General features: G+C 36.5%; 1 protein-coding gene across 3 annotated transcripts; it reads left to right on the top strand.

The window, feature by feature from the left end:
- The first annotated feature begins 8,693 nt into the window (after positions 1-8,693).
- Positions 8,694-12,538, top strand: LOC131652806 (uncharacterized). Of its 3 annotated transcripts, none has more exons than XM_058922766.1 (3): positions 8,694-9,501; positions 11,848-12,054; positions 12,139-12,538. In XM_058922766.1, the coding sequence occupies exon 1, from the start codon at positions 8,762-8,764 to the stop codon at positions 9,488-9,490; it is 729 nt and encodes a 242-aa protein (XP_058778749.1). In that variant the 5' UTR covers positions 8,694-8,761; the 3' UTR covers positions 9,491-9,501; positions 11,848-12,054; positions 12,139-12,538. The 3 variants fall into 3 exon arrangements, with proteins under 3 accessions (XP_058778749.1, XP_058778748.1, XP_058778750.1); XM_058922765.1 differs by having other exon boundaries at positions 11,834-12,054; positions 12,139-12,537; XM_058922767.1 differs by having other exon boundaries at positions 11,981-12,054; positions 12,139-12,535.
- Positions 12,539-14,401: the final 1,863 nt, after the last annotated feature.

A 14,401-nucleotide genomic window follows, 5' to 3' on the forward strand; every position in this document is an offset into this window, starting at 1 on the left:
ACTCAACGGTCATCTTCTCCAACGCCTATAAATATGAAGTTCTGATGAGAAGCAAGGTTAACGATATTGAACAAAAATAACGCCTATTAACTTGCTGAAACTCTGTTCTACTCAAAGCTCAGAATCTTCATCTTCATCAAAGCTCACTACATTGCTGTTGTAATATATTAGTGAGATTAAGCTTAAACGTTAAGAGAAATATCACAGTTTGTGATTATAGCTTTTAAGAAGCAATTGTAATACTCTTAGAATTGATTACATTAAGTTGTAAGGAACTAGAGTGATCGTGTGGATCAGAATACTCTAGGAAGTCTTAGAGGTTATCTAAGCAGGTTGTAACTAGAGTGATCGTGTGGATCAGTATACTCTAGAAAGTCTTAGAGGGTATCTAAGCAGTTGTTCCTGGAGTGATCAGTGTGTGTGATCAGAAGACTCTGGAAGACTTAGTTGCTGACTAAGTGGAGAACCATTGTAATCCGTGCGATTAGTGGATTAAATCCTCAGTTGAGGTAAATCATCTCTGCGGGGGTGGACTGGAGTAGTTTAGTTAACAACGAACCAGGATAAAAATAACTGTGCAATTTATTTTTATCTGTCAAGTTTTTAAAGCTACACTTATTCAAACCCCCCCCTTTCTAAGTGTTTTTCTATCCTTCAGAACCAATATTAAGAAGATCCTCAAGAATCATCTCAGCTCATCCAAAGGATGTCATTATTGGAAATAAAGATGATCCCATCAGAACAAGATCATTTCTAAAGAACAACATAGAGTCTCTATTTGGATTAGTTTCTTTGATTGAGCCAACATCTGTTGATGAAGCTCTGGAAGATGCTGATTGGATTATTGCAATGCAAGAAGAGCTAAATCAGTTTATAAGAAATGATGTGTCGGATCTGGTTCCAAGACCTAAAGGATTTAACATTATTGGAACAAAGTGGGTTTTCAAAAACAAGCTAAATGAAAAAGGTAAAGTAATCAGAAACAAGGCCAGACTGGTTACTCAAGGTTATAGTCAACAAGAAGGTATTGATTATAATGAAACCTTTGCACCAGTTGCCAGGTTAAAGTCTATAAGATTATTAATTTCATTTGCCACTCAAAATAACATCACTCTTTATCAGATGGATGTTAAGAGTGCTTTTTTAAATGGTTACATAGATGAAGAAGTTTATGTTCATCAACCTCCTGGTTTTGAAGACTCTAAGTCTCCAAAACATGTTTTCAAACTTAAGAAATCATTATATGGTATGAAGCAAGCTCCTAGAGATTGGTATGAAAGATTAAGTTCTTTACTTCTAGATAATGGTTTCACAAGAGGAAAAGTAGACACAACTCTCTTCTGTAAAACATTTAAAAAGGATATTTTAATTTGTCAAATTTATGTTGATGATATCATATTTGGAACATCTAATGCCTCTCTTGGAAAGGATTTTGCTAAGTCTATGTAGGCATAGTTTGAAATGAGCATGATGGGAAAGCTAAAATACTTTCTAGGCATTCAGATAAACCAAACCTCTGAAGGGACTTACATACATCAGACGAAGTATGTCAAGGAACTTCTGAAGAAGTTTAAATTATAAGATTGTAAGGAAGAAAAAATCCCAATGCATCCAACATGCATTTTAGGTGAGGATGAGGTAAGTAAGAAGGTAGATCAGAAGATCTACAGAGGTATGATAGGATCTCTTCCCTATCTGACTGCTTCTAGGCCTGACATCTTATTTAGTGTTTGTTTGTGTGCTAGATTCCAATCAGGTCCTAGAGAATATCACTTAACTACTGTTAAGAGAATTCTTAGGTATCTGAAAGGTACTACTAATGTTAGTTTGTATTACAGAAGATCTGAAGAATTCAACCTAGTAGGATATTGTGATGCTGATTACGCTGGAGATAGAGTTGAAAGGAAAAGTACTTCTGGAAGTTGTCAATTTCTGGGAAGAAATCTGATCTCCTGTTACAAAAAGAAACAAGCCACAATTGCATTATCTATAACTGAAGCAGAATATGTAGCTGCTGCTGGATGTAGCACACAGATGCTCTGGGTGAAAAGTCAGCTAGCAGACTATTAGATATATGAGAGTAACATTCCTATATTCTGTGATAATACTTCTGTTATTTGTATTTCTAAAAATCCTATTTTACATTCTAAAGCTAAGAATATAGAGATTAAGCATCATTTTATTAGGGACTATATTCAGAAGGATGTTCTCTCTTTAAACTTTGTAGATACATACCATCAATGGGCTGGTATCTTTACAAAACTCTTTGCTAAAGATAGATTTAAGTTCATTATGAAGAATATTGGTATGGATTTATGCCCAGAATGAAATGCTTGTGGAAGCTTTGATATGTTTTTAGTATGAAGAATATGTTTTTATTTATTTTTCTTTCTTATCAGATGTTCTGATTGTGCTTGTTCATAAGGACACTCTGAAATTGTTATCACTAACGTTTCATGTGCCTAGTATGACTCAGAAATTCCGTTAAAGCAAAACAATTGTCACCAGTTACCCTAATATGATGACCACGTGTTCATTTAATCTGAAGGGACAAGCATGCATGCAGTTGATGAGACGCCGCCCTAGGTAACTGTGCAAAATCTTTTCAAATCTTACGTTATTCCCCATTTATGTCTTTCATCATTAATCCATATTCTGTAACCTTCTTTCATTCATAACTCTATTACATTTGTTTTCAAATCTGTCCGTTTATATTTCTTCTTTCAAACTTATTTTTCCCTCTTTTCATTCTCTCTCTCTCTCTCTCTCTCTCTCTCTCTCTCTCTCTCTCTCTCTCTCTCTCTTCGTTTTATGCATTTTCTTTCTCTCTTTCGTCTCTACCAAAACCCTAAACCTAAAAGAAATCTCAGTTGTTCTTCAATGGCTTCCTCCTCATCAAAACCAACTTCTTCTCAGCAAGAGCAACAACAACCACCCAAATTTACTCCTCCTGCAAGAACGTGTCCCATCCCTACTGCAGAACTGGAAGTTCTATGTGAACTCATGGTTGATTTTGACCATCTCCGGGAACATAAGTTTAATTTGAAAGCAAATATGCTAATTCAAGGTTGAGAAACCTTCTTTGATCGTCTTATTGGTCCAGTCTACTCAAATTTGATGAAGGAATTCTGGATTCATGCAACTCTTACACCTAGAGCAATTATCTCATTCGTTCTAGGTCAAGAAATCTCCATTGCTGAAAACCTAATAAGGAAGTTACTCAATCTTGGAGGTTTGAGTGGAGTTACAAGAGCAGTTGTTGGTAGAACTGACTGGGATGCAGTTTATTCTGAAGTGTTTACAACAGGGCAAGGTTCAACACTAAGGATCTGAAGGCTCCCTACAGAATCTGGGCTAAGATTATTCTGGGGTGTATTCATCACAGAAAAGCTACAGTTTCTCCCACCTACATCAACCAGGATCAACAGTACTTTTTGTACTGCATAGGCAAGGGCCAGAGGATTGATCTACCTCATATTCTGCTCATCCATATGTGGAATCATGTGAAGGATTCTCGAGAAAAAGTGAAGTTGAAAAATCAGAAGATCAAGAAAAACATCATCCCTCTGGGAAGGCTCATCTAAGATATTCTGACAGAATCTGGTTTGATAGATTCTCTGAGAGAAGCTGGAGCAGTTCAGGATCTGGCAGCTACGTGTGGGAGTACTCTGACTGTTCACACTCTAAAGAAGATGAAGCTGATTAACATTGTTACCTCTCAGCCCAGAGTGGTAAACGAAATTCTGACTAGGAGAATTCCTATTGATGACTTTCAGTTGTTTTTCAAGGAGGAGCATCCTAAAGCCATTCTCTATTATTTGGAGTCTTGCTTGAATGATGATACAGAGTTTGATCCAGCATGGATGCGTAGCAGAAATCTTCCTTCTCTAGATGATCAGACTACTTCTAAGAAGAGAAAGACTACATCTAAAGGCCCTTCCAGAATGCTAAAGAAGAAGAAGAAGAAGAAGAAAAGTTCAGGTATTTCTATCTCTAGTTCTGTACCTGTTGAAAACTCTGAAACTGTATCAACAGCTGACCCAAAATCCCTGAAAATACCCAGAACCTCTAAAACCCTTAGGAAGCTGATAGATGATATAGATAACATAGATGACTATATCCTAAACTCTGAACCTGAACCTGAACCACAACCAGAAACACAACCATCTTCTAAATTCCCATCCACCTCCACCACTTCCAAAGGAAAACAACCTGCTTAATCCTCTGAACCAATCATTCTGAACCCTCCGCCTCTAAATGTCATATTCCCATCTTTACCCTCTAAAAACATTTTCTCCACTACACAACTTCCACCCTCTGAACCTCAATCTCCTGCACCTCAACCACAACCAGCCTCTCCATCATCTGAAAACCAACCAGCAGTTGATATACCTACCTTCTGTGATTTTTCAGATCCATCCACTACATCATCCTCTGATTCTCTCTTTCACAACCCTCGCAACACAACACCTTCATCTGACCTAGGAATCGTTGTCTTAGACTCTGACCATGAAGAATAATATTCACCCATCTCACCCACTCCACTTCTCCTTCCTGACATACCCTCTGCACCTTACCTAATTTCCAACCCCCAGGAGCCCATTACCATCATCAGACCCAACTCAACCCCACCCTCTGTTGATACACATTTTCAAATTCTTAACTACAGGGTACGAACTTGGTTGGAAAATCTGAAGGCTGCCTATGATCATAAGCTAGATCATGTGGCTGTTGGAAAGCTCTGGAAATCTTTCTCCAAGGATCTGCAGGCTGATGTTCTGGATCTTCAAAATGTCTGTGTTTCTGAAGCTCCTGCTCCTGCTGGCCTGGCTCTGGAGTTTGGAAATTGGAAGGAACTTCAGAATGTTTGGAATTGGAAGCCTGTGCAGGCAGAATCTTCTGAAGCTGCGGCACCTGAAGCTGATGATATGGAGTTTGAATCTGATAACATGGAGATTGATCAGCCTCTGCCTATGGTGGTGCAGAAACCAAAACAATTTCCCTTTGCTCCTAAGGATTTTATTCTTCTGATAGGAGATATGGAAACTCTCTTCTCTTGGTTTAAGTCTAATCATGTTGCTCTGCCACCTGTCTCAGCCCCTTTATCATTTGCAGGTCCTTCCAGTTCTAAAATGTGGAATACTTTGAAGGAACTCCAGAAGAATCAGGAAATTATGTTTGATCGTCTGGCAAAGCAGGATGACACAAACTTAGAGATCAGAACATGGATGCAGAAGTCTGAAGAGACTTCTAATAAGCAAGCCGAAGATACAACTGAGATCAAGAACATGCTAGCCTTCTTAGCCTCAAAACTTACCTAGTTTTTTTCTTGTCTTTAGGAGTCGTTTGTTTTTGCTTCTGTTTTGTTCATTTTCTGATCATTAATAAAGCACTTTCTTTTCCTGTTCATTCTTTGTTTTCATCTGAATCTTTATTATTCTTTTTGATGTTTGATAGAAAGGGGGAGAAACGTATTTTGAATTGATTTTATTATATCAGTTGTCAGGCTTAAGCCTCAACATTTCTAATAAGAATTGCAAAGTTCTATATCTGAATGTTTTGCAGGAATGTGATGCTCTGAAGATCTCAAAAAGGGGGAGAAACGTATTTTTGAACAAAAATTGCAAAGATCTAAAGCAAACAAAATTTGATGCTCTGATACGCTGGTTCTCTAAATAAAATTCAAAGCGTTGATGTTGTCCAAAGGAAGCTCTGCAAGAAAGCTCTGAATCATCTTCAGATAAAGCTCAACTTTAAAGTCTCTTCTGAAATGGAAAATACTCAGGGAAGTCTTTTTATATTAAACTCATCTGGTATTAATTTCAGGGGGAGATTGTTAATCTCAGGGGGAGATAAATCTACATACTCTGACTGTTTACATTATGCTATTGCCTTTTTCATCTTCTGTTTTGGATACAAATTTATATCAATTCCATATGTTTTTGTCATCATCGAAAATGGGGAGATTGTTAGAACATGAAATGTTCTGATCATATTTTATAGTTTTGATGATAACATTAGAAATGAATTTTGTATAAGACAATGTGGTACTCTAATAAATTACGTTTTCCATTTCAGGAAAAGTGTAAAAGAGTATGCAATATCTTATCCTTTAGATGCTCTGACCCAGATGTTCTAGATAGCTACATCAGAACATGGTCTTCAAGACATCAGAACATGGTCTTGAAGACATCAGAACATGGTCTTGAAGTTGTCACAACATGGCTATTAGAAGCAAGCTCTGAAGCTCTAAAAAGTATCACGCTCAAAGGAACTTCCATAGTCTGAAGCGCTGAAGTTCTAACTTGCACCAAACGCTGGAAACTCTGATGAACAAAGCAAATCAGAAAGTCTGATTTCAAAAGAAAGCAAATGATGAAAAGCTAGATAGGCTAGTCTGTCTGTCTAACAAAAGGAACGTTAGAAGCATGGCTACAAAAGGCAAAGTCAGAAAAAGAAGTTGAAGCAAGGCTCAAGGTAGTTGACAAAAGCATGTAACATTAAATGCAGCATGTACTGTACACGCAAAGCATTAAATGCAGAACTGTTCAACGGTCACATTCTCAACACCTATAAAAGGACACATTCTGCCTAAGAGAAACGTGACAATACACAATGCAAAACATTCTTTCATGAAAAGTTCTTGAACACAACAAGCATCTTCATTCTCAAGCTCACATACTTTTGTATATTTAGTGAGTTTTAGATCATAAGCTTAAGAGAAAAATCACTTAGTGATTACAACTTTTTAGAAGCATTATTATCTGTGTATTTTGATTATATCTTTGTAAAAGAAATTTCCTTGAGTGATCAAGTTGTGATCTATAGACTCAAGAAGACTTAGAGGTTGATCTAAGTGGAGAACCATTGTAATCATTTTTTTATTAGTGGATTAAATCCTCAGTGGAGGTAAATCACATGTGAGGGTGGACTGGAGGTGGTTTGAGTTCAAAGGAACCAGGATAAAAATAATTGTGTTCATTATTTTTATTTATCAAAAAGAAACAACCCTTATTCAATCTCCCCTTCCTAAGTGTTTTTCACTCATTCAGATATTCCGGGCTATCTTCTATGAGGCACTCCTTGACAGGTCACGGCCTTTGTAATAATCCTGGTCCCGGAACAATTCCTAATTTAGTTCTTATGAAAAAACGGTTTCTTTAGGAATGGGTTTTGTAAAACTATCTTCAAGTTGATTAGATGAAGTTACAAATTCAAGTACAAAATATTGAGAATCAAGTGTGAGGAAGAAGTCCCACATTGGTTAGAAAAGGGAAGAATGAATGCTTTATAAGTGAGAGAACCCACACACCTATAACCTTAAGTTTTTAGGTGGATATGTGTTATGTCTCTCACAAAGTGTGTCCCAAGTGTAACATGCTCCCTCATTGACCCCCTATGTGTTGCCTGCAACACAAAATTCCTTTTTTCAACATGATCGCTAATAAAGTGGTGCCTAACTTTAATGTGTTTAACCTGGGAGTAAAGAATCAAGTTTTTTGTAAGGTTTATGACGCTTATGTTGCCGCATCTTATTGGAACAACTCGAGATTAGCACCGTAGTCACTGAGTTGTTGCTTTATCCAGATAATTTGAGCATAACAGCTACCCACAATAACGTATTCTGCCTCAGTTATGGATAGTGTGACACTTGCTTGTTTCTTGCTATACCATGAGACAAGCATAACTGACATGTATCAATGATATTTTTCCTATCCATTTTGCAACCAACAACAAATCAAACTCGATGCACCCAACTAAGTCACAATCTGCTCCCTTGGGGTATCATAAACCCTTTTTTTTTTGTGTTAGAGAGATATCTCATGACGCATTTGAACGCAATGAGATGTGATATCTTAAGGGATGCTTCAAAGCATGCACACATACATAGACAAACATTATATTAGGCCAAGATGCAATTAGATAAAGAAGAAAGTCTATCACACCTCAATATTTGCTTTCTTCAACTAGGTTTCCATCTTCGTCTTTGTCAAGGTTGCACGAGGTCGACATTTGGGTTGTTATCACTTTGGAGTTCTCTATATGAAACCTTTTTAATACCTTTTTGCAGTATTTAGCTTGATTTATGAATGATCATTCTTTAGTTTGATGAATATGAAGTCCTAGAAAGTACTTCAGCTCTCCTATCATAGACATTTCAAACTCGTTCTACATAATTTCAAAAACTTCCTTGCACAAGGTTTTATTAATATAACACCAAAAATAATATCGTTGACATAAATTTAAACTGATAAGATGTCATGCTCGACTTTTTTGATAAAAAGAATTTATCCACTTGTCCTCTTCAAAATTTGTTTTCAAACAAAATTTTACTTATTTTTGATTCCTAAACGAAAAATTGATATTTTAAAATTAGAACGTAAGATAATGATAACTGAAAATAAAAATGGTTAAGAAAATGACTAAATTTTTATTATAAATATAATGTTTTTATCAATGAAAAGAAAAAAAATTGTTAGTGAAATAAATTATAAGATTATAATTTTTTTAAGATATCTTTAATTTTACTTTAAAGTTAACAACTTTTATATTATATATTTCTAACTGTCCTATTTATATACAGTTTTTTTAATTAATGACATTTAATTTTTTAAAATTAATTAATTATTTATAAATTTATAATTTAATTTGAAGACGATGATTAGGGTTTGTTATGGGCCTGGTCACACGCTTGTCTATAATATAATATACCCTTATCTGTGAATTTTTGTTGTTATTCATTCGTTTTTTTGCTGTTGTAATGTCGATGGATCCTTTCTCGCTTGGCGTTATACGACCGTCCCCTGGAAGCTGCGACGAAAGAGGGAAGCGGCTGAAATCAGATGCAGAACCGAAAACAGAACCGGAAGCAGAATCGGGCTCGGAACCGGAACCGGAATCGGAATCGGAAATAGATTCAGAAACGGAACGTGAATTTGAAAAAGAACGGGACAGGGTGTTTGGTTGGCAATCGATTCCATTAGAAGATCTGGAGGTTAGTGATCTGTCTAGTCGTTATGAAGACCACCCTTATCCTTTCTCTTTTGGCTGTCCCAAATTTACATACGTGAATAAAGCCATGAGAAAACAAGAAGAGGATGGTAAAAAGGCCCTGGCTGATTATCGGGAGAGTTCTCGTAACATAAGTCCCTATGATGTTACCGATGTTCCATCCTTTGGAAATATTTGTGGCAATAACTTTCCCAGACCCGTTACCATTGCCGATGATCATCGTCGCCCGCATTTCATTCATCTCTCCAAACTTGCCTTGGCCGAGTACAACCATGATAATCAGGCTATAAAGTATGAATTTGAAGATGTTATCAAGGCAACCAGGCAATTTGTTCCTCTTATTACTTATTACATTACCTTTCAAGCAAAACCTAAAGATAAAGGTGATGGTGCTACAACAACTTTTCAAGCCCGGGTATGGGACAGGACGCCTTCATTGGAATCGCCTGTGGTTGAGTCTTGTTCCATTAAAACCTAACACACACCATGGTAATAATATTATGCATGCTTACATGTTTACTTTCTTTTATGTTCTACTCTATTCTAGATCACGCTTTAAATTGGTAACCAATCTTATGAACTTGTATTTCACTAGCTTGAGATGGTTGATGCTCATGTCTTTGTATTAGCTAGTAAACTATTTAAATATTTCATTGTTATTTATTATATACTACTGTACATAGAACCAGGAAAACTGTATATTATTGACTCCAGTTTGGTGAGCTCAAGGCTCTACAATGGTGAAAATGGCACAAGAAATAGTAAACCAGAGTTCTATCAACTCCTACTAAACCAGACAGAGTTCTCTTGGTGAGTTTGTCCTGTCAGAATTTGGGGTGGAATTTCGATTAGGGTTTCCCCTATTTTGATCCCCTATGGGTTGAGTGATCCACTAAGAAAATTCCCACGAGTTCAGCTCGGGTTATAACCTGACTCGTCAGTATCCTCAACACCTGACCCAGAACCAAACACACTTCCCCCATTCTAATGCGAATTCCGTGACTCCCACCTCTCGGTAACAATGATCCTCATAACTCGTCTTCAACATCACGAGCAAGCTTCATTGCCTGCAGCCTTGTGCGAGGATTGAACAAGAGCCCCGGTTTGAGACCACCCACTAAGTAGCCCATGTACTGTTCCTCCGGGAGGCAACCCTCCTGCGACGATATATACCCTAACTCAGTGATGTACTCGTCAACACTACCACTTAGCTGTAAATCTTTCAGCTCCTCAAACGGGTTCACATTCTGCCTCCCACATTATCTCTCAATTAAGCCGTGTTTTAACTCCTCCCAAGTCGACTTGTCCTCCGTTTCACGCCACAGGTTATACCAATGAATAGTAGCGCTCTCTATACCCAATTTTGCGAGACACACCTTCACATCCATATTTCAGAAATACCGTTGAGAGTAACTGGGCTGTCTTTCCAGGTACGAATAACACGACTGCAAGTTGCCATAAAAAAGAACACATTCTTGACTACCATAGAAAAGTACAATTATAGAGGTGTCAAAACAAATAGTAGTACTACTTTGCAATTTCTTAATAGGGATTATAGATTATTTACCTGCAATAGGTTCAATTTGTAGGTTTTGCATAAAGAGCCTTTTGAACCTCAGGTCTATTTAGCAATACCACAGTAATCAAAACTAGGGTCAAAGTCGTTACTTACATAGCCAGTTGAACCATTTTTGAGAGAAGAATCATGACATTGGAGCATAGATGTTACAGAAATCTATGCTTCCTTTCTCTATTAAGGCCTTTGTGAAGTGAAGTCACAGTACTTGCTGAAACATGTTCATATCACTTTGTTTTCCATTTCTTGTAAATATTCTTTTCCTTGTCCAGTCCCTCGCATGTGTGAGCAGTAATTGTATATTCTTGCAATTTTTAATAGTAAAGTTGTGGTTTTTGTTGCTTCAATTTTGTCTAAATTGTAACTAAGCATTTCTGATTTCACATCCCTGATTTATGAAGAACGTCTAAGATTGAAGAACTCCACAGCATCATTGTCATATGTTATTTTCTTGTAACCTGAATTTTTAGGCTAAGATGATTTGCCTGTTTACTTGTACTAGTTCATAATTTTCTAACCTACTTGATTGGCTAAGGCATGCTAATTTATATGTTGTCACTTATCAGTATGTCGAACATTTTTTATGTTTTTTGTTCTTTCCGGGTTACGTTACAAGAGGGTTCAAGGTCCATAGAAACTACTCCGTAACTATTCTGCTGAAACTTTTTCCAATTAAATCCTCAAAGAAAAGTTGTATGCAGCTCTTGAGAATAATTTTCGTATAGTATTACTTCATGGCCATTCCCTTATCTTTTCACCTATTCTCTCGGTAACACATCTGCACACGTATCTTTTGTTTGTAAAGTCTTGAATCTATAATTTTTATTTCTGTCTGAATTTGATCCCCTACTACAAATTGACGAGGGTCATAAATTTCCAATTTTTGGAATAGAGAACATCATCATTGAAGTGTTCGGATTCTAAAATCTGGATTAAGTCCACACAAAAAAAATTGTAAGAAAAATTATATCAAAACCAACGATAATATAAATTAATACTACATATATAAAATATATCTAGTTTCTTAATTTTAATCATGGCAAGATATATTTTTTTGTCTCAACTTTATCTTGGGGTTCATTTGGTCTTATAATTTTTAAAATGTTCAAATCGATCCCTTAAATATTAAAATGGAAGTAGATGATTCTTTTCCCTCCATTTCGTACAAACGTCTGGATATGCATCTCAAATTTGTATTAGGGCTTAGATAATTTTTTTTATATAAAATTGTTCATTGATTTCTAGAAATTGAAGGTTAGTGTTGGAGAAATCATGAAATTCGGTTGTTGTTCATCCTTATTGGAATTGTGGATACAAAAGAGCTCTGAAAGTTTGGATTTCAATATACACGAGCTCGAATTTGCCATGAAAACCCTTTTGCCATTTGTGTAGACAAAGCTGTTCTTCGTAGGGCAACCACGACCAAGAATTTTGAAAAACCTTTACGGAGTTGTCCACATTTTAAGGTATGCAAGTTTTATTACAATTCTAGCTAAGCTAATTTCAGTTTGAACTTCTATTCTTTAAACTTTAATCTATGTAAATTTCAGGGATCTTTGCAAGCTAGGTGTGAGTAGTTTGAATGGTTCTATGAGGATGTGGAATATGAGAAATGGCAATTTGTGAAGACTAGGTTGAAAAAGTTAGCAAAGGAAATTGATGATGCAAAAATGGAGTTTGAAAAAGTTAGTGTGACAAATGAAGAATTAAGGAAAGTTGATTGAACTTCAAAGTCAAATGAAGATGTTGAAGTGTTTTTTTTTTTTTTGGAATATGACTGTATCGGTTGTATTGGTTTTGTAATTTTCTCTTTATTGGTTTTTTTTCTCTTCATGTTTTAAGAGTAAGTAATGTATGAGCCTGTATTGGTTGAATTTAATCAATTGAATTTCTTGTATGTATCGGTTGAATGTAATGGCATGTATCAGTTAAATGTATTGACACCATTGTAATATACTCAATGTTTTGGTATGTATCAGTTTAAGTTGATTCTTACTAAATTGTTTATATACCAGTTTCTAAATTTTGGTATTAAACTAGTTTGTTGATTCCTACTGATTTATAACAGTTTTCCAAATGCACTAAATTGACAGTAATACATAGTTGACATTAACACATAATTGAAATAAATAGATAAACATGTTCAATACACATGTGTACATATTTGGAATGATTGAGCCGATCAGGCAAGCCGGTCCAAAGCAGAAGGATAGGGCAGATCCAAAAAAGGTATCAGTCCGGTATCACCCAACAGCACATAAGGATCCCACAAGCCAACTCAGACACTCAGCCGAGCCCGATAGGCCCTATAGCACGGCGGACGCAGGAACCAAACGAGCTCGGTGTCATCCACCCGGGATACCCGTAACCGCCGCCTTCACGATAAAGAACTTCACCGTTATTGAAGTTACAGTTCTTTAAAAACTAAAACGGTAGGAGTTACGGTAGTTCGCTCATTATGGAGGGAATCCAAGGTTCCTTCATCAATAAGAGCAATAATGGCTCCCGCATCTATAAATATGGCTCCCAACTGAGGGATAAGCAAGACGCATATTTTCTTGAGCTCGCATCAGTCGTGCTGCTCAAATCCCTATAGCTACAAACCAGAAACTCATGTGTGACCTCGTCGGAATCTTCTTTTAGGAGGTGTTCACGAGCTTTTTCGGGACCCTCTTCGAGTCCTTTCCATTTAAGCGGTTTACAATTGAAATTTTAATTTATCCTAACGAGGAGGAAGGGGAAAAATCTAAATCTACCCTGGAGTGTGCTTAGGTGTGAGGATTTCACCTAATATAGAGATATGAGATTCAAGAGGTTGGTTATACATAGGGAAGGTATTAGCACCCTAAGTATCCGTAGTACTCTACGGGAACCCTTTGCTGTTTGTGTTTGAATTTTGGTTTGTTTGTTGCTTGATTATTGGAAAAGTTTCTCCTTTGTGATAGGAGAGAGAATGAATTGAAGAAAGACAGATGAACTAACTATGTTTGATTTTTTGTCTGCTCGCAAATATTCCTTGTGAATTTCATGCCTACATATCCCTAATGGAAATTAGAGTTTTTGTAGTTTAGGGAAATGGATTGAATTCGTGTGCCTTGTTCAAAGCTCAAGGTTGAAGCTGGAAATGATCTCTATTTACAAAAAAGAGACAAGTCGACATCTTAACAGAGAGATATCTCTATTATTCCACCACAGACAATTTTGTTAAAGTTACAAAAAGGAGGTTCATTTCATAAGAGAGGGGACCTTACTTGGATTAAGCGAGTATGCCAATCACGGTCTCTTGAATGAGAAAACAATTTTCAACCATTTTAGGGAAGGACAACAAGTCTAGATTCGAAATTCACATAACATGCCACTTACATCACCTAAATGGGAAAATGAATTGAAGATGATTGATATTTGTATGTTTGAATATGGTGTAATAGGAGAAATGCCTCTTCTGTAGAGGTGAATCATGTCTCACTTCTGTATAAAAGATCTGAACTTTGACTGGCTCGTACAAGGTCCAAGCTTGAGGCTTATATGGCAGTTTGAAACTGATTCGTGAGAGATGACTCCACTGGGGATGGCTTTGACCGAGGAAATTTGTATGTTCTGTACTAAGCCCAACATTGAGAATGACTCTACTAAGGATTACTTTGTTGAGTTTTTATTTGACTGAATGGTTTTTGTATGTGTTCCGTACTAAGCCCAGAAATGAGGTTGACTCAGAGGGGAATTGATTTATTTCTTGCATGAAAGTCCATGATTGAGGTTAATTCTGAGAGGATTATATGAGCATGGTTTATTTTTTGTCTTGTATGGTTGAGA

Source organism: Vicia villosa, linkage group LG2 (assembly GCF_029867415.1).
Source record: "Vicia villosa cultivar HV-30 ecotype Madison, WI linkage group LG2, Vvil1.0, whole genome shotgun sequence".
Classification (NCBI taxonomy): Eukaryota; Viridiplantae; Streptophyta; class Magnoliopsida; order Fabales; family Fabaceae; genus Vicia; species Vicia villosa.

Coding starts and splice junctions, on each gene's coding strand:
- LOC131652806 (XM_058922766.1), top strand. CDS start 8,762: ATGTCGATGGATCCTTTCTCGCTTGGCGTTATACGACCGTCCCCTGGA.